Source organism: Balaenoptera ricei, chromosome 18, assembly GCF_028023285.1.
Source record: "Balaenoptera ricei isolate mBalRic1 chromosome 18, mBalRic1.hap2, whole genome shotgun sequence".
Lineage (NCBI taxonomy): Eukaryota > Metazoa > Chordata > Mammalia > Artiodactyla > Balaenopteridae > Balaenoptera > Balaenoptera ricei.
The window spans coordinates 21,112,111-21,129,271 of NC_082656.1; the positions used below are offsets into that span (position 1 = coordinate 21,112,111).

Here is a 17,161-nt window from a genome sequence, read left to right on the forward strand (position 1 = left end):
AATAACCTAAGTTATGAAACCTAAAACAAAAATGACCGATAATACAACAGGAAATTGCCATTGAGAAGATGTAGTATACCTTAAGATTAAGTGCATTTCTTCCATGAATTTGACAGTTTACTATGGCCAGGTTGGTCATGGCTGTGACTGTTTCATAGCATGTTGCCACAACAGTCTTAAAACCTTCACCGTGTACGATATGTGCCACTGAGGTTTCGATTTTTCTAGATTTAGTGCTACCTAAATAAACAAAACAAGACAGGAAACGTAAATGTGTCATCACTTAGAGTGAAAGTTAAAAGGTATTCATGTTATGATAACAGTAAGTCATCATAAATAGGTTACCTGGATGCCTCCTTTGGAAGAGATTCCCCATAACTTTCACCCACCCAACCTCATGTTGGAGATTCCCCATAACCTCCATCCACTCAACCTCAGTTGGTTCTGCTGGCCAAACTTTTTAATATTAGATAGCAGGCTAATATTAGATAGCAAACTTTTCTTTCCAAAAGAAAACCATAAGCTCATAGATTTCTACCTCAATAATTTAGATTCCATCAGTCTGAGTCTTGTTGTAATATATGTAAAAACATTTTATTTTATGATGAATTACATAAACAACTTCTCACTTCACAAAATGAATAAAGGACATCATATAAGCATATCTCAGATAGAGATCACAGCCCAAGGAGCAATCTTGCTTTTTGCCTTAATATCACATTGATGCATGATTCAAATACCCTATGTGACTCAGCTCTTCCCTCAGTTTAAAGACCTCACACGAGAAAGGGGGGGGGGGGGGGGAAGCAGGCAACTTAGGAGTAGCCAAACAGCGACCACCTACATTTACTTTATCACAACCCTTGTGGGTTTCACCTTTTGTCAAAAATGGCCTATTCAAGCACACACCCAGGTGTGGCAGGAAAATATTTTGAAATATATTTTACACTCCCAGCCATTCTTGCTGTATTACTTGCTGCAACATATTTTATCATCTCAGTAATTCTTATACCATTGCTTCAGTGAGAAGAAACGAGGCATCCTAGACCAAAGAAAACAATGTTCAGTTGTTAATTTCTAAAACAGGCCTGTGTGCCCATTTCAGGTCAATCGATGTGAAAGTTACCACAGAATAAAGAAAGATGTATGATGTGATATGGAGATTCCTTGTCTTGTGGGAGGGAATGGAGCAAGAGGAATGGAGAATGAGTTAAGAATTAAGTCTGTGGCCTGCTTCCTGCCCACCCACACTTATGGGCTGAGCTCAAGCAGTTGATTTTTGAGTGAAAAGGAGGGAGATGGAGGTGCAGAGGTGGTTAGAAATTCCCTGACGGATCTCGGGATGCTTAAACTCACCTGGGAACTTTTCAAAGAGGGAAATACCAGAGTGGAATAAACTCCCTAAGTCAGAAATGATAACATGACTTGTTTAGGCCTATGATGTGGAGGAGACCCATGGTTAATTTATGTCACAGACAGGGATTGGGAACTGCTGGAAGGGTAGTGTGCTCAGAAAGTCTTATGGTTGCTGTAGTTGATGATACTACAGTGTATATTTGAAAGTTTCTGAGAGAGTGAAGCTTAAAATTTCTTGTCGCAAGAAAAAGTTGTCAGGTGATGGGTATTAACTGAATTTATTGTGGTAATCATTTCACCATACTGTATATTCATGTATCAAATCATTATGTTGTATACCTTAACTTTATACAGAGTTGCATGTGAATTGTATCTCAACACAACTGGGAAAAAAAGAGAAAGTTTTATGGCTGGAGTGTTCTTCTGTGTATAATCTCCTACTAAACACATCTGTGAATCATTAATTTGTTATATTACTTTTTCTGTTCTAAAATTTTATATGACTCTAATTTTTAAAAACAGAAAGTCCAGTTCTCTGATAAAATTCTCCAACTTTTTATTTTCTTCAACATAGTAATCATAGTTATTTTAAAATCCTTGTTTGAAAAGTCCAATATCTGATCCTATGGTTCTCATTCTTTTGCCTCTTTTTACTGGTTTCCAGACCTTTTATCCTGTTTTTAGGATGCCTTGTGATTTTTAAGTTTAATGCTGGACATTGTGGATGAAAATTTTAAAGGTTCTGGATAATATTATCTGTCTCTAATAAGTGTTAGGTTTCTTCTTCAACTAGGCAGGAAGTACCACTTTGATTTATCAAGGATTGGTTTTGAGTTTTGTAGGGGATAACCTATTTTAGTTTTGTCCTTTCTCCTAGAGCATCATTCTTATTCCCAAGGCATAGGTCTTCTGGGTCTGCAACTGAAAGCCCAGTGTGTTTACCAAGGCCCCTTCATTTCAGCAGAGCTTGAACTCCAATAATTGTCTTCTGTGCAACTGTCAAAATCTAGGCTCACTTCCTTAGCATCTCAGCTGATGTTTTCTGCTGTGTTTCTTAGCGTATTGTCCTGTACCTGCCCAGCTTAGAAATCAGCCAACACTCTTAAGGGAGTTTGTATGCAGATATTTGAATTCAGTTCTCTCCTCTCTGATATATTACCCCTCTATCCCAGCTATCTTGTCAACTCTGAAGTCTGACTGCTATCTCCTCAATCCAGTAAAACTATCACCTTCTTTCTACCTGTGCCCTGTTCTCCAACACCACAAATCCCCTCAGGCAAAAGCCAAGGTAAATGTACAGCTAATTCAGCTTATTTCAAAGATGGTAACCACTCAAGTCATGCTTGCAAGGGTTACTCTCCAGTAACTTCAATGGTTATTTTATATATTTGGGGGCAGCTTTAATAACTGATTTTGGTGGGAGGGTTTGTCCAATGCAAGCTACTCAATCTTGGCTAGAACCAAAGTCATTAGGTTATTTAAAAAAATGAATCTGATCATTCTAATAGCTGGAACTCCTGTGGGTGTGTTTCTACTGCTTACTATTTCTTTTGGTTTTCATTCATTTTGTTTTTCTTTGTGTACCTGATAATTGTAAATTGTTTACTACACACTGTATTTGTGACATTGTTTATAGATATAGTGTGAGATGTAGGATGATGTAATCTTTCTTTAAAGATGATTTTTCATTTGTTTCTGCTAGGTAACTAAGGTCAAAGCACTTAAAACAGTGCTGGCACATGGCAAGCAGTTAACTGTCATGATTGCATGTCTATCTTCCCCATCCAGACTAAGAATACTCCATCTTTTATGTTCCCAACATCAGTACAAAGTTGGGTTTATAGTCAACACTCTAAAAATAGTTGCTGAGTAAATAGCTTAAGGAATGGAAAATGAGGTGGGACATATGTGTGAATCACACACATATACACAAACACACAAAATCACAAATACTTTTATGGAGAGATAATCCTATATACAATTTTTAAAAGAATGATATAAACCTAGCATTTACCTTCACATACGCTCAGCATGCTTTGCTTTGGGACACTTTCTACATGTTCATATTCTGTTACACGACTTTCTAGGAAAAAAATTAAAAATAGGATAATGTTTAAATTCGTGTGGAAATTCATGTTGAGGGTATTATGACTTCATTATAATTGTTCATCTTTTAACGAATTGAGGTTATCCATGGAAAAGTGCCCATGAAGGCATCCATCAGCACTGGCATTCTGCTTCTAGAGTTCATCTAGACCACCTTACGGATGACTGTTCATTCATACTGCTCCTTTATATGAGCTTTTCTGATCCTTTGAACTGCCTTATCTGGTTCCCATCACCACCATCTGGGTGGAGTTCCCAGTTTGCCCTTGGCAGACCTGCAAAGTCAGGATTTCTGCTACTGCATTCTGCCCCATATATTAAATGTACAGGTGAAAAGGGATCCCACCATCCCATTCTGCAGACCCAAGGGGGAACCACCATATGCTTGGATGCCTTCTCTCCCTTTTGCTCTACTTGACCCCATTATTACAGACCATGTTCAGACTGGATTTACCGATCACAGACTGTCTTAGAGGTTTCCTTGGTAAAACTGGCATCGGTATGAAAATGGGACCTGGAAAATCATTAATATTTAGCGTCACCGTACGACGTTGTAAACGGTCAGACTGCTGACTTTCAGCTTTAACAGGTATAGTCCTCGGTACAGGGATTGGCACTGTTGCACTTAAATGTAACAGGGGCTGCTTAAAAGTATAGGTACTGCTCTTTTGTAAAAACTGGTCAGAATGAACTTCCTTGAGTTTGGGAGTGGGCACTGAAGAAGGGACACTTGGAAGTTTGGAGAACTCTGAGGAGAGAATCAGAATCTCTTTTAAAATGTTAGCATAAATATTTGTTATTTTTAATGGCTCTTCTGATTTTCTGGAACTTTCCATCTTGCTTGTTACTTTCCCAAAAACTCGACTTGAAGCTGAACGACACTTGGGAAAAAATATGGAACCAGTAGCAGTCTCTGGAATGTGCCAATAGACATGCTTAGAAGATGTTTTGGTTGTTGAAATAGTAGTCACTCTTTTTTGTACACGATGATCAAGAAAGAGATTTTGAATATTGACAGGGGGTTGTGACTGATCTCTTGGAACATCAGGAAAACTAGTTTTATCTCTTTCAAATGAAGCGGTTTTATCTGGAATGAACCGTACACGTGGTAGCTTAGTTTCACCCGTCTTTCCTAAACCAGAAAAAGAAAAAATAAAGCAGAATTAGATTGTTTATCAAGGTGTCAGGGGCAGAACTATTAATGTCTCAGCATTCATAGCTTTTCTTTTTTCTTTCTTTTTTTTTTTAAAGAAAGTAGAAGCCTAGTGCTTTTTTAAAAATTAATTAATTAATTTATTTATTTATTTATGGCTGTGTTGGGTCTTCGTTTCTGTGAGGGCTTTCTCTAGTTGCGGCAAGCGGGGGCCACTCTTCATCGCAGTGCACGGGCCTCTCACTATCGCGGCCTCTCTTGTTGCGGAGCACAGGCTCCAGATGCGCAGGCTCAGTAGTTGTGGCTGACGGGCCTAGTTGCTCCGCGGCATGTGGGATCTTCCCAGACCAGGGCTCGAACCCGCGTCCCCTGCATTAGCAGGCAGATTCTCAACCACTGCACCACCAGGGAAGACCCCCATAGCTTTTCTTTATCCACTCACCCTCTCTCACCTTATAAAAACGTTTCTGTATACACTCACTCAGCTATCAGGACTTTTGCTTACCTTACTGGGATAAAGTTTGCATGAACAATTGGAGAATCAGGAAGGCTAAATTGTATTAGATTTAGAAAGAGTAGGGAGCTACTCCTGGAAGAACAGAATGGATGAAGAAGAGTAGGACATAAAGGGAGATTTTTGAGCAGTTGCCACTAAAAACTCTGGCAATATGGAGAGGTAAAAATGACTCAGTGAAGTTTGGCTATTTATCATTTATCATTATCGCTTCCTCATTTGAAACTTCTTTGAGCAAAGATTTTACATTTCTTTTCTTTTTTACATTTCCTCTACCTTCTGGCATTTCAGGGGGGTACAGAGACTGATGACTGATTCTCACCTTCACTCTTAACTCCTTAACTCTTTCCCACTCCTAGCCACACCTATGAAGATACCAGAAACTATGAGTTGGGGAAGAGAAGTAAAAGAACAAGGTGGAAGAATCTATCATGCCCCTGTTTCCCTTGGCTTGTCTAAAAAATTAGCAGACCTAGTCTGAGTTGGGAGAAAGGGCAAGGTTTAATTGCATGCTAGATGAAAGTGTTGATTTAGATTGGACTTGTTTAATATCTAAAAATGAGACAAGGCTAATAGATGAAAGTGACTAGAAAAGCCTTGGTAGAGAGATGTGTGCCATGTGAGTTTAAAGGGCAGTAGTAGGAGAAGGATAATGTTTGCTTCCTGCTTATATGGAACTTATCAAAGCTAGCTCATTCCATAAAATGGTTACAGCACCATCTTCAACTTTCCTTTCGCTCTCTCTCATATTAAAACAAAACATGATAACATGAGCAAAATCTAGGTGATGTTAGGTGTGGCAATGACTTTTTTTCTTAATTTTTTTATTGGAGTATAGTTGATTTACAATGGTGTGTTAGTTTCTGCTGTACAGCAAAGTGAGTCAGTTATACATACACATCTATCCACTTTTTTTTTAAGATTATTTTCCCATATAGGTCATTACAGAGCATTGAATAGAGTTCCCTGTGCTATTCAGAATGACTTTTTAGATATGACACCAAAACAACAATCCATGAAAGAATAAATGGTTAAGTTGGACTTCATTAAAATTAAAAACTTCTACTCTGTGAAAGACGTTCTTAAAAGAATAAAAAGACAAGCCATGCACTGAGAGAAAATACTTGCAAAACACACATCTGATAAAGGACTTGCATCCAAAATAAAGAGCTCTTCAACTCAACAATAAGAAAACAAGCCAATGAACATAGCTACTCCAGCTTTTTTTTTTTTTACATCTTTATTGGAGTATACTTGCTTTACAATGTTGTGTTAGTTTCTGCTGTATAACAAAGTAAATCAGCTATACGTATACATATATCGCCATATCCCCTCCCTCTTGCGTCTCCCTCCCACCCTCCCTATCCCACCCATCTAGGTCACAAAGCACCGAGCTGATCTCCCTGTGCTATGCAGCTGCTTCCCACTAGCTAGCTATTTTACAGATTGCCAAGAAAACACATGAGAGGATGCTCAACATCAGTAATCATTAGAGAAATGCAAATCAAAACCACAATGAGGTATCACCTCACACCAGTCAGAATGGCCATCATCAAAAAATCTACAGACAATAAATGCTGGAGAGGGTGTGGAGAAAAAGGAGCCCTCTTGCACTGTTGGTGGGAATGTAAATTGATACAGCCACTATGGAGAACAGTATGGAGGTTCCTTAAAAAACTAAAATAGAACTACCATGTGACCCAGCAATCCCACTACTGGGCATATACCCTGAGAAAACCATAATTCAAAAAGAGTCATGTACCACAATGTTCATTGCAGCAATATTTACAATAGCCAGGACATGGAAGCAACCTAAGTGTCCATTGACAGATGAATGGATAAAGAAGATGTGGCACATATATACAATGGAATATTACTCAGCCATAAAAAGAAACGAAATTGAGTTATTTGTAGTGAGGTGGATGGACCTAGAGTCTGTCATATAGAGTGAAGAAGTCAGAAAGAGATATTACTGTATGTTAACACATGTATATGGAATCTAAAAACAAAAATAGTTCTGATGAACCTAAGGGCAGGACAGGAATAAAGACGCAGATGTAGAGAATGGACTTGAGGACGCGTTGGCGGGGATGGAGGGCGGCGGATGGGAAGCTGGGACGAAGTGAGAGAGTAGCATCGACATATATACACTTCCAGCTTTCTTTTGATTAGTGTTAGTATGATGTATCTTTCTCTATCCCTTTACATTTAATCTATCTGTGTTTTTATATTTAAAGGAAGTTTCTTGCAGACAATACATAATTAGCTCTTGTCTTTTATCTACTCTGACAGTTTCTATCATTTAACTGGCACACTTAGACCATTCACGTTTTAACGAATTACTGACATTGTTGGCTTAACATCTACCACATTTGTAAAGTTTTCTATTCATTGCAGTTGTTTTACTTCTTTGTCTTTTTGAAATCTTCCGTTCTCTTTCTGTCTTTTCTGGTTTTAGGTGAGAATTTTATGAGTCAGTTTCTCTCCTTCAGTTTCATTCCTTTCTTAGCATATCAATTATACTTATAAAAATTTTTTTAAAGTGGTTGCCCTAGAGTTTGCAATATACATTTACAGCGAATCTAAGTCTACTTTCAATAAACACTACACCGCCTAATGGGTATGGCAAGTATCTTTTAACAGAGTAGTCCCAATTCTTCTCTCCATTCCTTATAACACCGCCATCATTCATTCCATTTATCCTTGTGCTATAATCACCCAGTACATCGTTGCTATTCTTGCTTAGAACAGAGACTTACCTATTAGATCAAGTGAGATCACTTATCCTTCTCTGACACTCTTCTTTTTTTAGGTAGACCTGAGTTTCTTTTGTTTCTCACACGGTGTGGAATACTTTCTCTTACTAACCAATTTAAATCATTTTCCTTTTCCAAAGTCTACCTTAAACCTTATACAATCCATCCTTCTTGATTAACACAACCCATACTTACTGTTCTCATTACTTAATTCAACAAACATTTAACACCTCCCATGTGCTAGCTGTACACATAGTGCTGAGGGTACAATCACACAGCACAAACCTTACTACCATCAAAGATCTCATGATTTAATATAGAAACTAGGCAGGTAAACAGTTACACTAGAGAATAAGAGCTCAGTAAGGGGGTAGATAGGGGATACTCTGGGACCATAAAGGGAAGCACTCTGACTGGGTGTAGAGAGAAGAGGTGCTTAGGGAAATCTGCCCAATGAAGATGATATCTGTCTTCTCAATTTAGACTTCCCTATTTTCTGATACATTTCCCCATCCCCATGATTTTTTTTCTTTTTCTTCTAGTATGTTAAAATTCCACCTTTCCAATAGACTCCTCTGCCATCAAAAACTACACGGGTCTCCTCTATAATTAAACATATTTCATTTCACTTTCACTAATTCCTCAAGTCTTAGTTCACACCCCATTCCTGCCCCAGGGTTACTCACATTTATGAAGTACTACTGTCTGTACCATTAATTGGGCATAAATTCTATGCTCTTTGTATTGTTATTTAAGGTTCTTACTGTATGTGTATCTCATCTTTAGAGTTTAACTAAAGTTCTTGAAAGGTCCTGAAAGGCAGGGACCAGATCAATCGTGTCATTCATTCCCTACAGCATTTAGCATTGTATGCAAACTGCAGGTATTTATTTCAGGTTTTTATTTCAGTGTTTGAATATTCATTTTTATAAATTGTATTTTGGTCATTTTAAGTATTCATTCATTTATTCAACGAGTATTTTGAACATCTACTATATGCAAAGCACTCTGCCAAGAACCTTTGGAGACACAGGATTACTAATAGTTAAGGTCATTGAATCTCCAAGTTGCCAAAAGCAGGAAAGCCCCCCACAAAAAAGAATTATCCAGCCCAAAATAGCAAGAGTGAAAAACTTTGTACTAGAGGATAAACTTCAACTAAAAGATAAACGGAAAAATTACAACCAAGGAACTGGTAGTGAGCAGTATATCTACATAACTGTGGGTATTATTATTACAGAAAAGATTGTAAATTCAGAAATGTAGAACATTATAGAAATGTAGAAATGATATAACAAAAGTTGGTAGGGAAAGTGAGAGAGGAAATTGGATGTAACATAGGTATGTTGATTCACACATCTTTAATAGGCATGGATCAAAAGGTAATGATTTAGCATTGTAAATCAGTTACAGACTAGGCACATTTTAACAGTATAAACGTCGACACTAAAATAATTAATATAATCAACTAAAATCAGGGAGTAGAGGAGACTGAAAAGGGGAAAGAAGAGGAGATATGCTAATTTTACCATTGCTTATAAGTAAGGAGTCAATAAATACCATATACAGAAATAGAGGATTAAGGGTATTATATAAAGTTATAATCATAAAAGTGGCTCATCTTTACTTCATAGCACTTAACACAGGGTATTTTTACATTTAGTTGTATGATTATTGGATCCCACCAGAGAGTAACTAAAAAAGAGGATTGGCAGAGTTGGTTTTGCTCACTATTATATCTCCAGTTCTTAGCACTGTACTTATAAATACACTCAATTCTCATGATTTGTGGCAGTTCTGTTCTATAGTCTCAGTGAGCACTGAGTTATCCAACACTGAACCATTACTTCTTGGGAAAATACGGGGTTAGGTTCCTGCAAGCCTCTGGTCTCAACATTATCAGCAGCCAATCAATACATAACCTTGTTTTATATGTGCTTCTATTTAAAGACACTTTATTTGATATAGATTGTTCATTCATTAACATTGAACTCTCAGCCAACAACACTGTAACTCAGGCCTGAAGGAAGCTTCTCTAAGGCATATATTTTCTCCATAAGGCACATAACAGCCTTCTTGTACTATACCTAGGGGCTATTTTAGACTGTTAAATCACCAACAAAAGGTACAGAATTCAGAAAACATGGCACTAACTAGACCAGGAAAAGGGCAGTTATTTATAATACGAGAGCTAAAACAGGAAGGCACAGCCGTATCTTTCTTTGACCTCAGCTGGGAATATGTGTGTTTTCAATGCCCTGCATGTGTCCGAGAATGATCATATATACCCCCCTCCTGCACAGTTTCACTATTATAAAAGGAGTGAGAAAGAGCTCTATATACTGCTCCAAAGTGTTCTTCATGATATATTTTGGGGCTAAAAAGACAAAATATAGTACAGTGTACTGATTGGGGGGTTATAAATAGATTCTAGCAGTTAGGTAAATTCACTCCTACAGAATCCACAAATGATGATCAACTGTACTTGTAGAAATGAATTACATGTTACCATCTTACCACAAACATTTGTAAGTTGCTGGTTATTGGTGAGTGTCTTTAACTATTGTGATTCTGAGCTGTGCAGGTTGAGAAACTTCTGTAAAAAATAAACATCTGAGTAATGCACATACCTGCACGGGCTTTCTTCTGACATAAAGACAGCTTAGGGAGATTTGGAGGTAAGGGTCTTCTAAGAAGTTGTGGGTGGTTTTGCATTTTACTAATAAGCACTGTTTTTCACAGCTGTTGATTGAGAATTGAAAAGTTTTTGAATATGTTTGAATTGTTGCTGAAAAATAATTCATTCGAATCCAGATTACATCCTAATGAAACTTGTTCTGCACTAATACTATACTGGGTCCAAGCAGAATTCCTATAAAAGGAAAAGAGGGTAAGAAAATAATTTCTTAAAACTTCTAGAAAGAATCTAAATAAAATTTAGGCTTATAATTAATACAGAATTTAAAAATACATATACCATTACCAATCAGGATCATTCTAAAATTTCACATGTTAGCAAAAAGTTCAGTCAGTGTTATTTCAGCTAGTAAATACTGATTTTCCAGAACAGTAGAAATGACACTCATTTTTTTTCTACCTCCAAAATATTATCAGTTTATAAATTTGGAAAGAGTTTTTGGTCAAAAAGGTGAGGAAGTCCTTCCATGGCCTCTGAAGACCCACAATACCTAACTCTTCACAAATAAGTTGTTTCCTTTCTGTAATAATGACTTATTTTAAATTTCAACCACTACACTTGGGCCATAACTATTTAACCCAAAAATAAAATGGTCTTCAATATAATGAGATTTTCTAGGATTGCGGTCCCAATTAGTACTGTTTTAGAAATGATGCCAGAAGATAGAACCAAATATATGTGCTTAGTCGGGACAATATCAAAGTGCCTGGGACATCACTATTCCGTTGACAGTCTAGACGGGTACGCTCTGGAGCTGCACAAATGGGCCGCTTTATCCCCCCAGGATGACTTGCACAGAAGCACTCAAGGTACGCTTCCTGGTAGTACGTCCCACTTGATGCCTGTAATTTTCCGTTATTATTGGAAGAGATGCTTGGAAACGTTGGACTCGTACGCTTTCCTTTAGGGCAATCAGCTGCTTCTTAAAACAATCAGCTTTTCCTTTTTTTACCTCCTCTTCCTGGGAATTTAGGCAGGTTAAGGTCAAGTGAGGTCGCAGGTCTTCCCGCGGTATATGCTGTCCGGAAAGAAAGCACCCAGGCCACCCTCACCCACCCGCCAGGTGCGACCCGAGGCCAAGCAGACAGGCCCTAGCAACCGGAAGCCCATAAACCCGTCCCGGCCGCCGGATGCGCAGGCGCAGGGGGGAGGGCGGGGCCGGGCGGGGAGCGCACCCGCCCGCGGAGCACTGCGCAGCCGGTTCCGCCCCACCGGGCGGCGTGCGCCGAGCCCACTCGCCTTGCCCAGCCGCTGTGCCGGGCTGCAGGAGAAGCCCGCTCCACGTGCACCTGCTGTACGGAACCCCGTGGTGACAATCGTTATTACTGTTTTTATTCTTAATGACAATGACCACTATTATGTATTTACTTTCCTCGCTTGCAAGGTGCTTAACTCGGGTGTCTAGGGTCCGGGCTGGCATTCTTTCATGCTGCACTTCTGCGCAGCCGGGTCCCGGGGCTGATTTTACAGGGCCCACGAATAGCGAACATTGTTTTGTTTCTCTTCCTTTAATGCAACCTGTTTTGTCTTTCTGATCCTTTAAAGTTCCTGGATGAATAGGAAATGTGTAGGCATAGGGGCATTAAGGATCCAAGAGAGCTTTAAAAGAAACCCATTTCTCACTGTCCTAGTTATTTGTTCTGACTATCGTGTTGTGACTTGTGTCCTGTGTCATGTTGTTGATGAACCTGTACGTACAGTGATCGATACATCGTGTGTGTTTGCATGTATGCGCATGTGTTTCTCTGGAGATTTGACGGAGGAAGTGCGCGAGAGAAAACTCATTAGGTAGGTGTGTAAATCCCAGCTCAGAAAGTGAAGTAGATGGAGCTATCTTCCAGTCTTGTGTTTTGTTTTGTTTTGCTTTATTTTGTAAGTACAAGTGTAGGACCTTTAGTACAGTTGTTGGAAGATGAGACTTGTTTGTAAATCTTTGTAACTTTGGGAATCTTTCAAGATTTACTCCCTAACCAAATCTTCCTTTTTCTCCTTAGGAACAAGCATATATTTTTAAACAGTCAGTGAAAAAAGTGGAAAAGTAAAAAAGTATTTCATCAGACTCTGGGAAATATTCTGCACCTTGTTTTCCTTTGTATGTGGTTTCTTTTCCTTGTAAGATAACTATGTCCCAATTAAGCTGCTGCCCAACACCATGAATTTATTCCACTTTCAATCCACCGCATAGATTAATTAGCTTCTCAGAAAGCTAAGAAAGTCGACAGTAGGCAGATCTGTTTGCTAGGTTTTGTCTCAAGTAATATTTGTTGTGCATATTTTGTAAGTGTGAAAAATGTTTATATTTTTAACCATAAAAATATTTATGTTCCAATAGATAAATTGAGTCAGGTTCCTATCCTCTTAAAAGTTGTTTGAACCGTGAGAACTGCTGGGATTCAGTTTTACTGACCAATGCTTGGCCTTTAAAATTTATGCTTAGTATTGCATAGTCAAAATCAAAGCGATGCACTTATCAGTAGTTTTTTTTTAAATGCTTTGTCACACATGGAATCAGGCATCAGGCTTCATTCCCTGCAGATTTCTTCTAGCAAATAGCAGGCAGAAACTAGGGCTGTTTAATATGTAACCTCCTTAGGTGTGAATATTTTGTCTTCCACTACTTACTACTTCTGTTACTTAGCACCAAACATTTAGGTAAATGAGATCGTGATTATGAAAATTAAATTCATGGCTTGGTGTGTTTTATATGCGTATATCAGTTTTTCTAACACAGATTACGTGTTTCATCTATGGAAATGATGTACAAGTGCAGGCCAGATTTAGAAAGTACACATCACATTCAATTTGGATTCTTTTATTATTTTTATTTAATTTATTAATTTTTAAATTTTGGGGGGAGATATTGCTACCTCAATCTCCTTTTCTTTTTTAAAAATAATCATGTCTCTTTAAATAATACAACTCCCTCTGATTTTAAGGGTCTCCACCTGATATGCAGTACAGTCAGCCTTTTTGTTTGTCGCATTAGCTGTGTGATGAAGCTTGTCAAAGTGAACCACAGCACTTTTAGCAGACTGTATTAAGGATGCCACAGTAATGGTGAGCGCCAAGGTTGTGTACATTCTGCGGTTTTTTTGTTTTTTTTTTTAATGTTGCTAAAATGAGATAAACGCCTTATGCACAAGCAACCCTACCCACCCTGCAGGTAATGCTATTGATTTTCCTAACGAGTGGGGAGTACTTGGGGAATCTCAGATTTGCTATTGGTGAAAGGACACAGCTCTGTTGGAATGGTGTAGAAACTGTTGCTGGAAATCGTCACTATTTTCTATATACCGCTCTGTTTGTTTTCCTTTTAAACAGGATGGAGGTTTACAAAATAGTTTGGTCAGTGTAGATTTAATTTAGCATTTTACTTTATGGAAATAACTGCAGTGATCTGTATTTTTGTGCTCATATTAGTTTTTAGGAGTTCTTTTAAAAAAATAGTTATTTTTGAGAGCACATTGAATAAACTGTTGAGTCCCCAGGGTAAACCAAGGCACGAAAAGCTTTTGAGAAAGAGGTATTTTCTTGATTTGAGTTTACCTGTTTTCTTATATATATACTGAGAAATGTCTTTACTCTTCACCAGTCACAGCAGCTTAAATGTATACTTTTATTTCATGTGTTTTCATGCTGCTGCATAGAGAACAATTTTATATTTCCTTAAATGTTAATAAAGATATTTTGAAGAAGCTGCTTTTCTTTTTACCTCTCCTATCTCATTGCAAAGACAAAAACTTCGTTTCTGTTCTTAATTATTTTGGGGCCGGTTATTTAGTTTTTTCTTTTTGTCTTTCAGGATGATAGTCCTGGGATTTTTTTCAGAAAAATCATTGTTAATAAGGAAAGGTCATGCAACCTGCATCATAGAATTAAGAAAAATTCCCAAACATAGTGAAAGAACAATGTCTATCTGTTATAAAAGCATATTCATGAATTCAGCCATTCATTCCAGAATGATTTATTGGAACCTGTGTGTAAGACTCTTCGCTAGGTGCTAAACTTTAAACTTTATTAAAACAACATGTAATGATTCATTTGAGGCTTTATAATTTTAGACATTAAAATGAAATTTTAAATCTTTTCAAAGTCTTTATTTATCTATAATTATGGCTACTTGAGGTTTTTAAATTTTTTAACATTTTATTATGTTGCTCGGGTAGAATACTGTTATTTATTCACACTACCCCGAATACTTAGGAACAGTTCTGTATTTCCTTAGTTTCAGTGATTGTTTTAGACTGTCTGCGCCCAGCTGATACTAGATATCTGTGTATATTGTATGATTGTGTCCTTCACCAAAAAAGGGTAAATAATACTTGTTTCCTTAATGTTAGGTTGACTAAGCAACATTGCCTTTCATGCTGTGAGTGATGCAATGTCAATGGTGGTTACTTACCATGTGGAAGGCACTGGTCTAAGTGTTGATTTTATGTTTTATCTCACTCCACAGTTCTCATGTTAACTGAAAATTCTATTACCTGCATCATATGTCAATCAAAGGCAGCATAGCTCAGCTTGGCTGGGTTCAAATCCCTGGCCACTACTTGATAGCTCTGTGCCCTTGGACCAGCTACTCAACCTATTAAAGCCTCTGTGGTTTCTTCACCTGTAAAACTGGGGTAAAATGGTACCTGACTCAGGATGTTGTGAGGATTTAGAGAGAGAATCTAGGTCAAGGACTTAGGTTCATGCTGGGTACAGATGAGTCCTCATTAGATGCTAGCTGTTAAAAACAAATAGCTCCGATTTCCTATCTGCGTTGTCCCTGCTTTATGTGATTACAGTTGATGTTAACCAAGGTATTTGGAGAGTTGAAGGGTGAATCCTGGGCATTTATCCATAAAGTATCACACTTGGTTTGCTAACGTCTCTGGTACGTTGGCGAAAGAGGTCTGCACCTCTCAGATTGTGAACAGATGTCGCGCGTGCTCTAGGGCAGGTCCCTACATTCTGTCACTGGTCCTTATACCCCTCTGGGCCGCAGGGGAGCCATGGGACAGCTCATGCCTGAAAATGTCCAAGTGCAGTGATGTGAGTAAAGAGACCTTGACCTGTGTCATTCACGTGAGTTGAGTCCGTGAGCTGCTGTGAGCGTTGATGGAGCTGGACCGAATCCATGATGAATGTCAACGTGTGTCCCAAGGATGAAAGCTGCCTTGTTCTCGGTGTCCTCCAGGCCAGCTGGTGAGCCAAACAAAAGTGGAAAAGGCCAAAAGGCTGCAGTGTGATCCTCCTCGGAATTGCTAGAGGGAAAGATGTTCTGAAAGCATATCATTTTTCTCAGGTTTTTTCTAAAGTGCTCACTGGACTTTGGGAGAATAATCTAGTGAGTCCTTGGGACCGGCTAGGATTTAGTCCTAAACTTACAAGGAGCATGTGCCATACCCATGAGGTGTAGGGGCTGCATGCCCTCTTTTGTCCAGTCCTCAAAAACGACCTCTAGCATTTAGAACCATAGGTGAGCAGAAATGCTCTGTAATGACTTACTCTTCATTCTAAGGCAAATAGCAATTTATGATCTTAAACAGTAAATATGGTGGATTTGCTTTTCAAACTTATTCTGCTTTATGCTTACAGTCCTAAGTGTAATGAGGCCGAAATGGTGCCTCAGGATGGCAGGTGGGGAAGAGCACAGGTTGCCCACCCATGTCATGGTGCTTTATATTCTCCGTGTTGGTGAAGAACTCACATTGCTTACACCACAACCGGACTAACAGAACCATCACTTTTGTTTCAGTGTCACACAGTGAGTTTAGTATGCTTTTGACAGTTCTTCAAGAGTTACAACAATCTCAATCCCCCCACCCTTATGTTTTGATGTTGGAGATTATATCAGGATTGAACTTAGTCAATCCCAGGACACTGTTTCTTTTCTCACCCTGTTCCTTCATTTCCTCTGCCAGTTATTCCAGGTGAAGTAGTACCCTCCAATGGAAGAGATAATGGTGTCCAGCTCTGTTCAGGAGCCATGGGGAAGACAGATTATGGGGCTTTGCTCTTCCCTCCACCGCAATTCCAAGCAGAGCAACTACCCTTTTATCTGTTTGACATATTAATATGGCTCTGCTTAAGACTTGCTTTAAAGAAGAGGTTCGGTAACTACAAGAGATTTGCATGCAAACCACCAAATAGCATGAGAGTAAGTCTGTGCTCCTGCTTTTCATCAGATGGTACCTCGTCCTGAATCATGGAGACTTTGCATGCCATTGCTGGTGGGGTACCTTCCTTGCACCCACAAACCCCACACTACCCACCCACCCGAATCAGACCCATAAGGAGATACCTCTAGTCACCCCTTCTTTCAGTAGGAGCTAAGGAAACCAGACCATCCCCTTCTTCCCCAACACCCACTTCCCAAACCCAGACTCCTGGCATTGAAAAGGATTTGCATCCAGAGGATTTGTACCTTCTCGTATCACTTTGCCCAGGTGATCCCTTTTGGGAGGAGAAAAAGCATCTCACCCTCACACTCACTCTCTGCTCCTTCTCAGTACATGGTTGTGAGGCACTTGATGTCCCCAGTGAATGGAAAAGGGACTTACAGGGTCAGTGAGCAGCTAAACTGTTAGACC

At 38.8% G+C, this 17,161-nt stretch overlaps 2 protein-coding genes across 3 annotated transcripts in view; one reads left to right on the forward strand and one right to left on the reverse strand.

Moving 5' to 3' along the window:
• The window catches only part of LRRC63 (leucine rich repeat containing 63), a 40,089-nt gene extending 29,489 nt beyond the window's left edge, over positions 1 to 10,600 (reverse strand). Inside the window, exons 1-4 of the mRNA XM_059903423.1 lie at positions 10,516 to 10,600; positions 3,917 to 4,594; positions 3,371 to 3,439; positions 80 to 240 (exon numbers count right to left, since the gene is read on the reverse strand). Coding sequence (XP_059759406.1) covers positions 80 to 240; positions 3,371 to 3,439; positions 3,917 to 4,594; positions 10,516 to 10,600 — 993 coding nt within the window. The remainder of the gene's footprint in view (positions 1 to 79; positions 241 to 3,370; positions 3,440 to 3,916; positions 4,595 to 10,515) is intronic.
• Positions 10,601 to 11,775: 1,175 nt separating this feature from the next.
• LCP1 (lymphocyte cytosolic protein 1) overlaps positions 11,776 to 17,161 on the forward strand; it is an 81,011-nt gene continuing 75,625 nt past the window's right edge. Inside the window, exon 1 of one of the 2 annotated variants that reach the window (XM_059902467.1) lies at positions 11,776 to 11,877. The gene's annotated coding sequence lies outside the window, so the exon portion shown is untranslated. Of the gene's footprint in view, positions 11,878 to 11,924; positions 11,968 to 17,161 lie in introns of those variants that run through there. The other variant, XM_059902469.1, reaches the window with a different exon arrangement.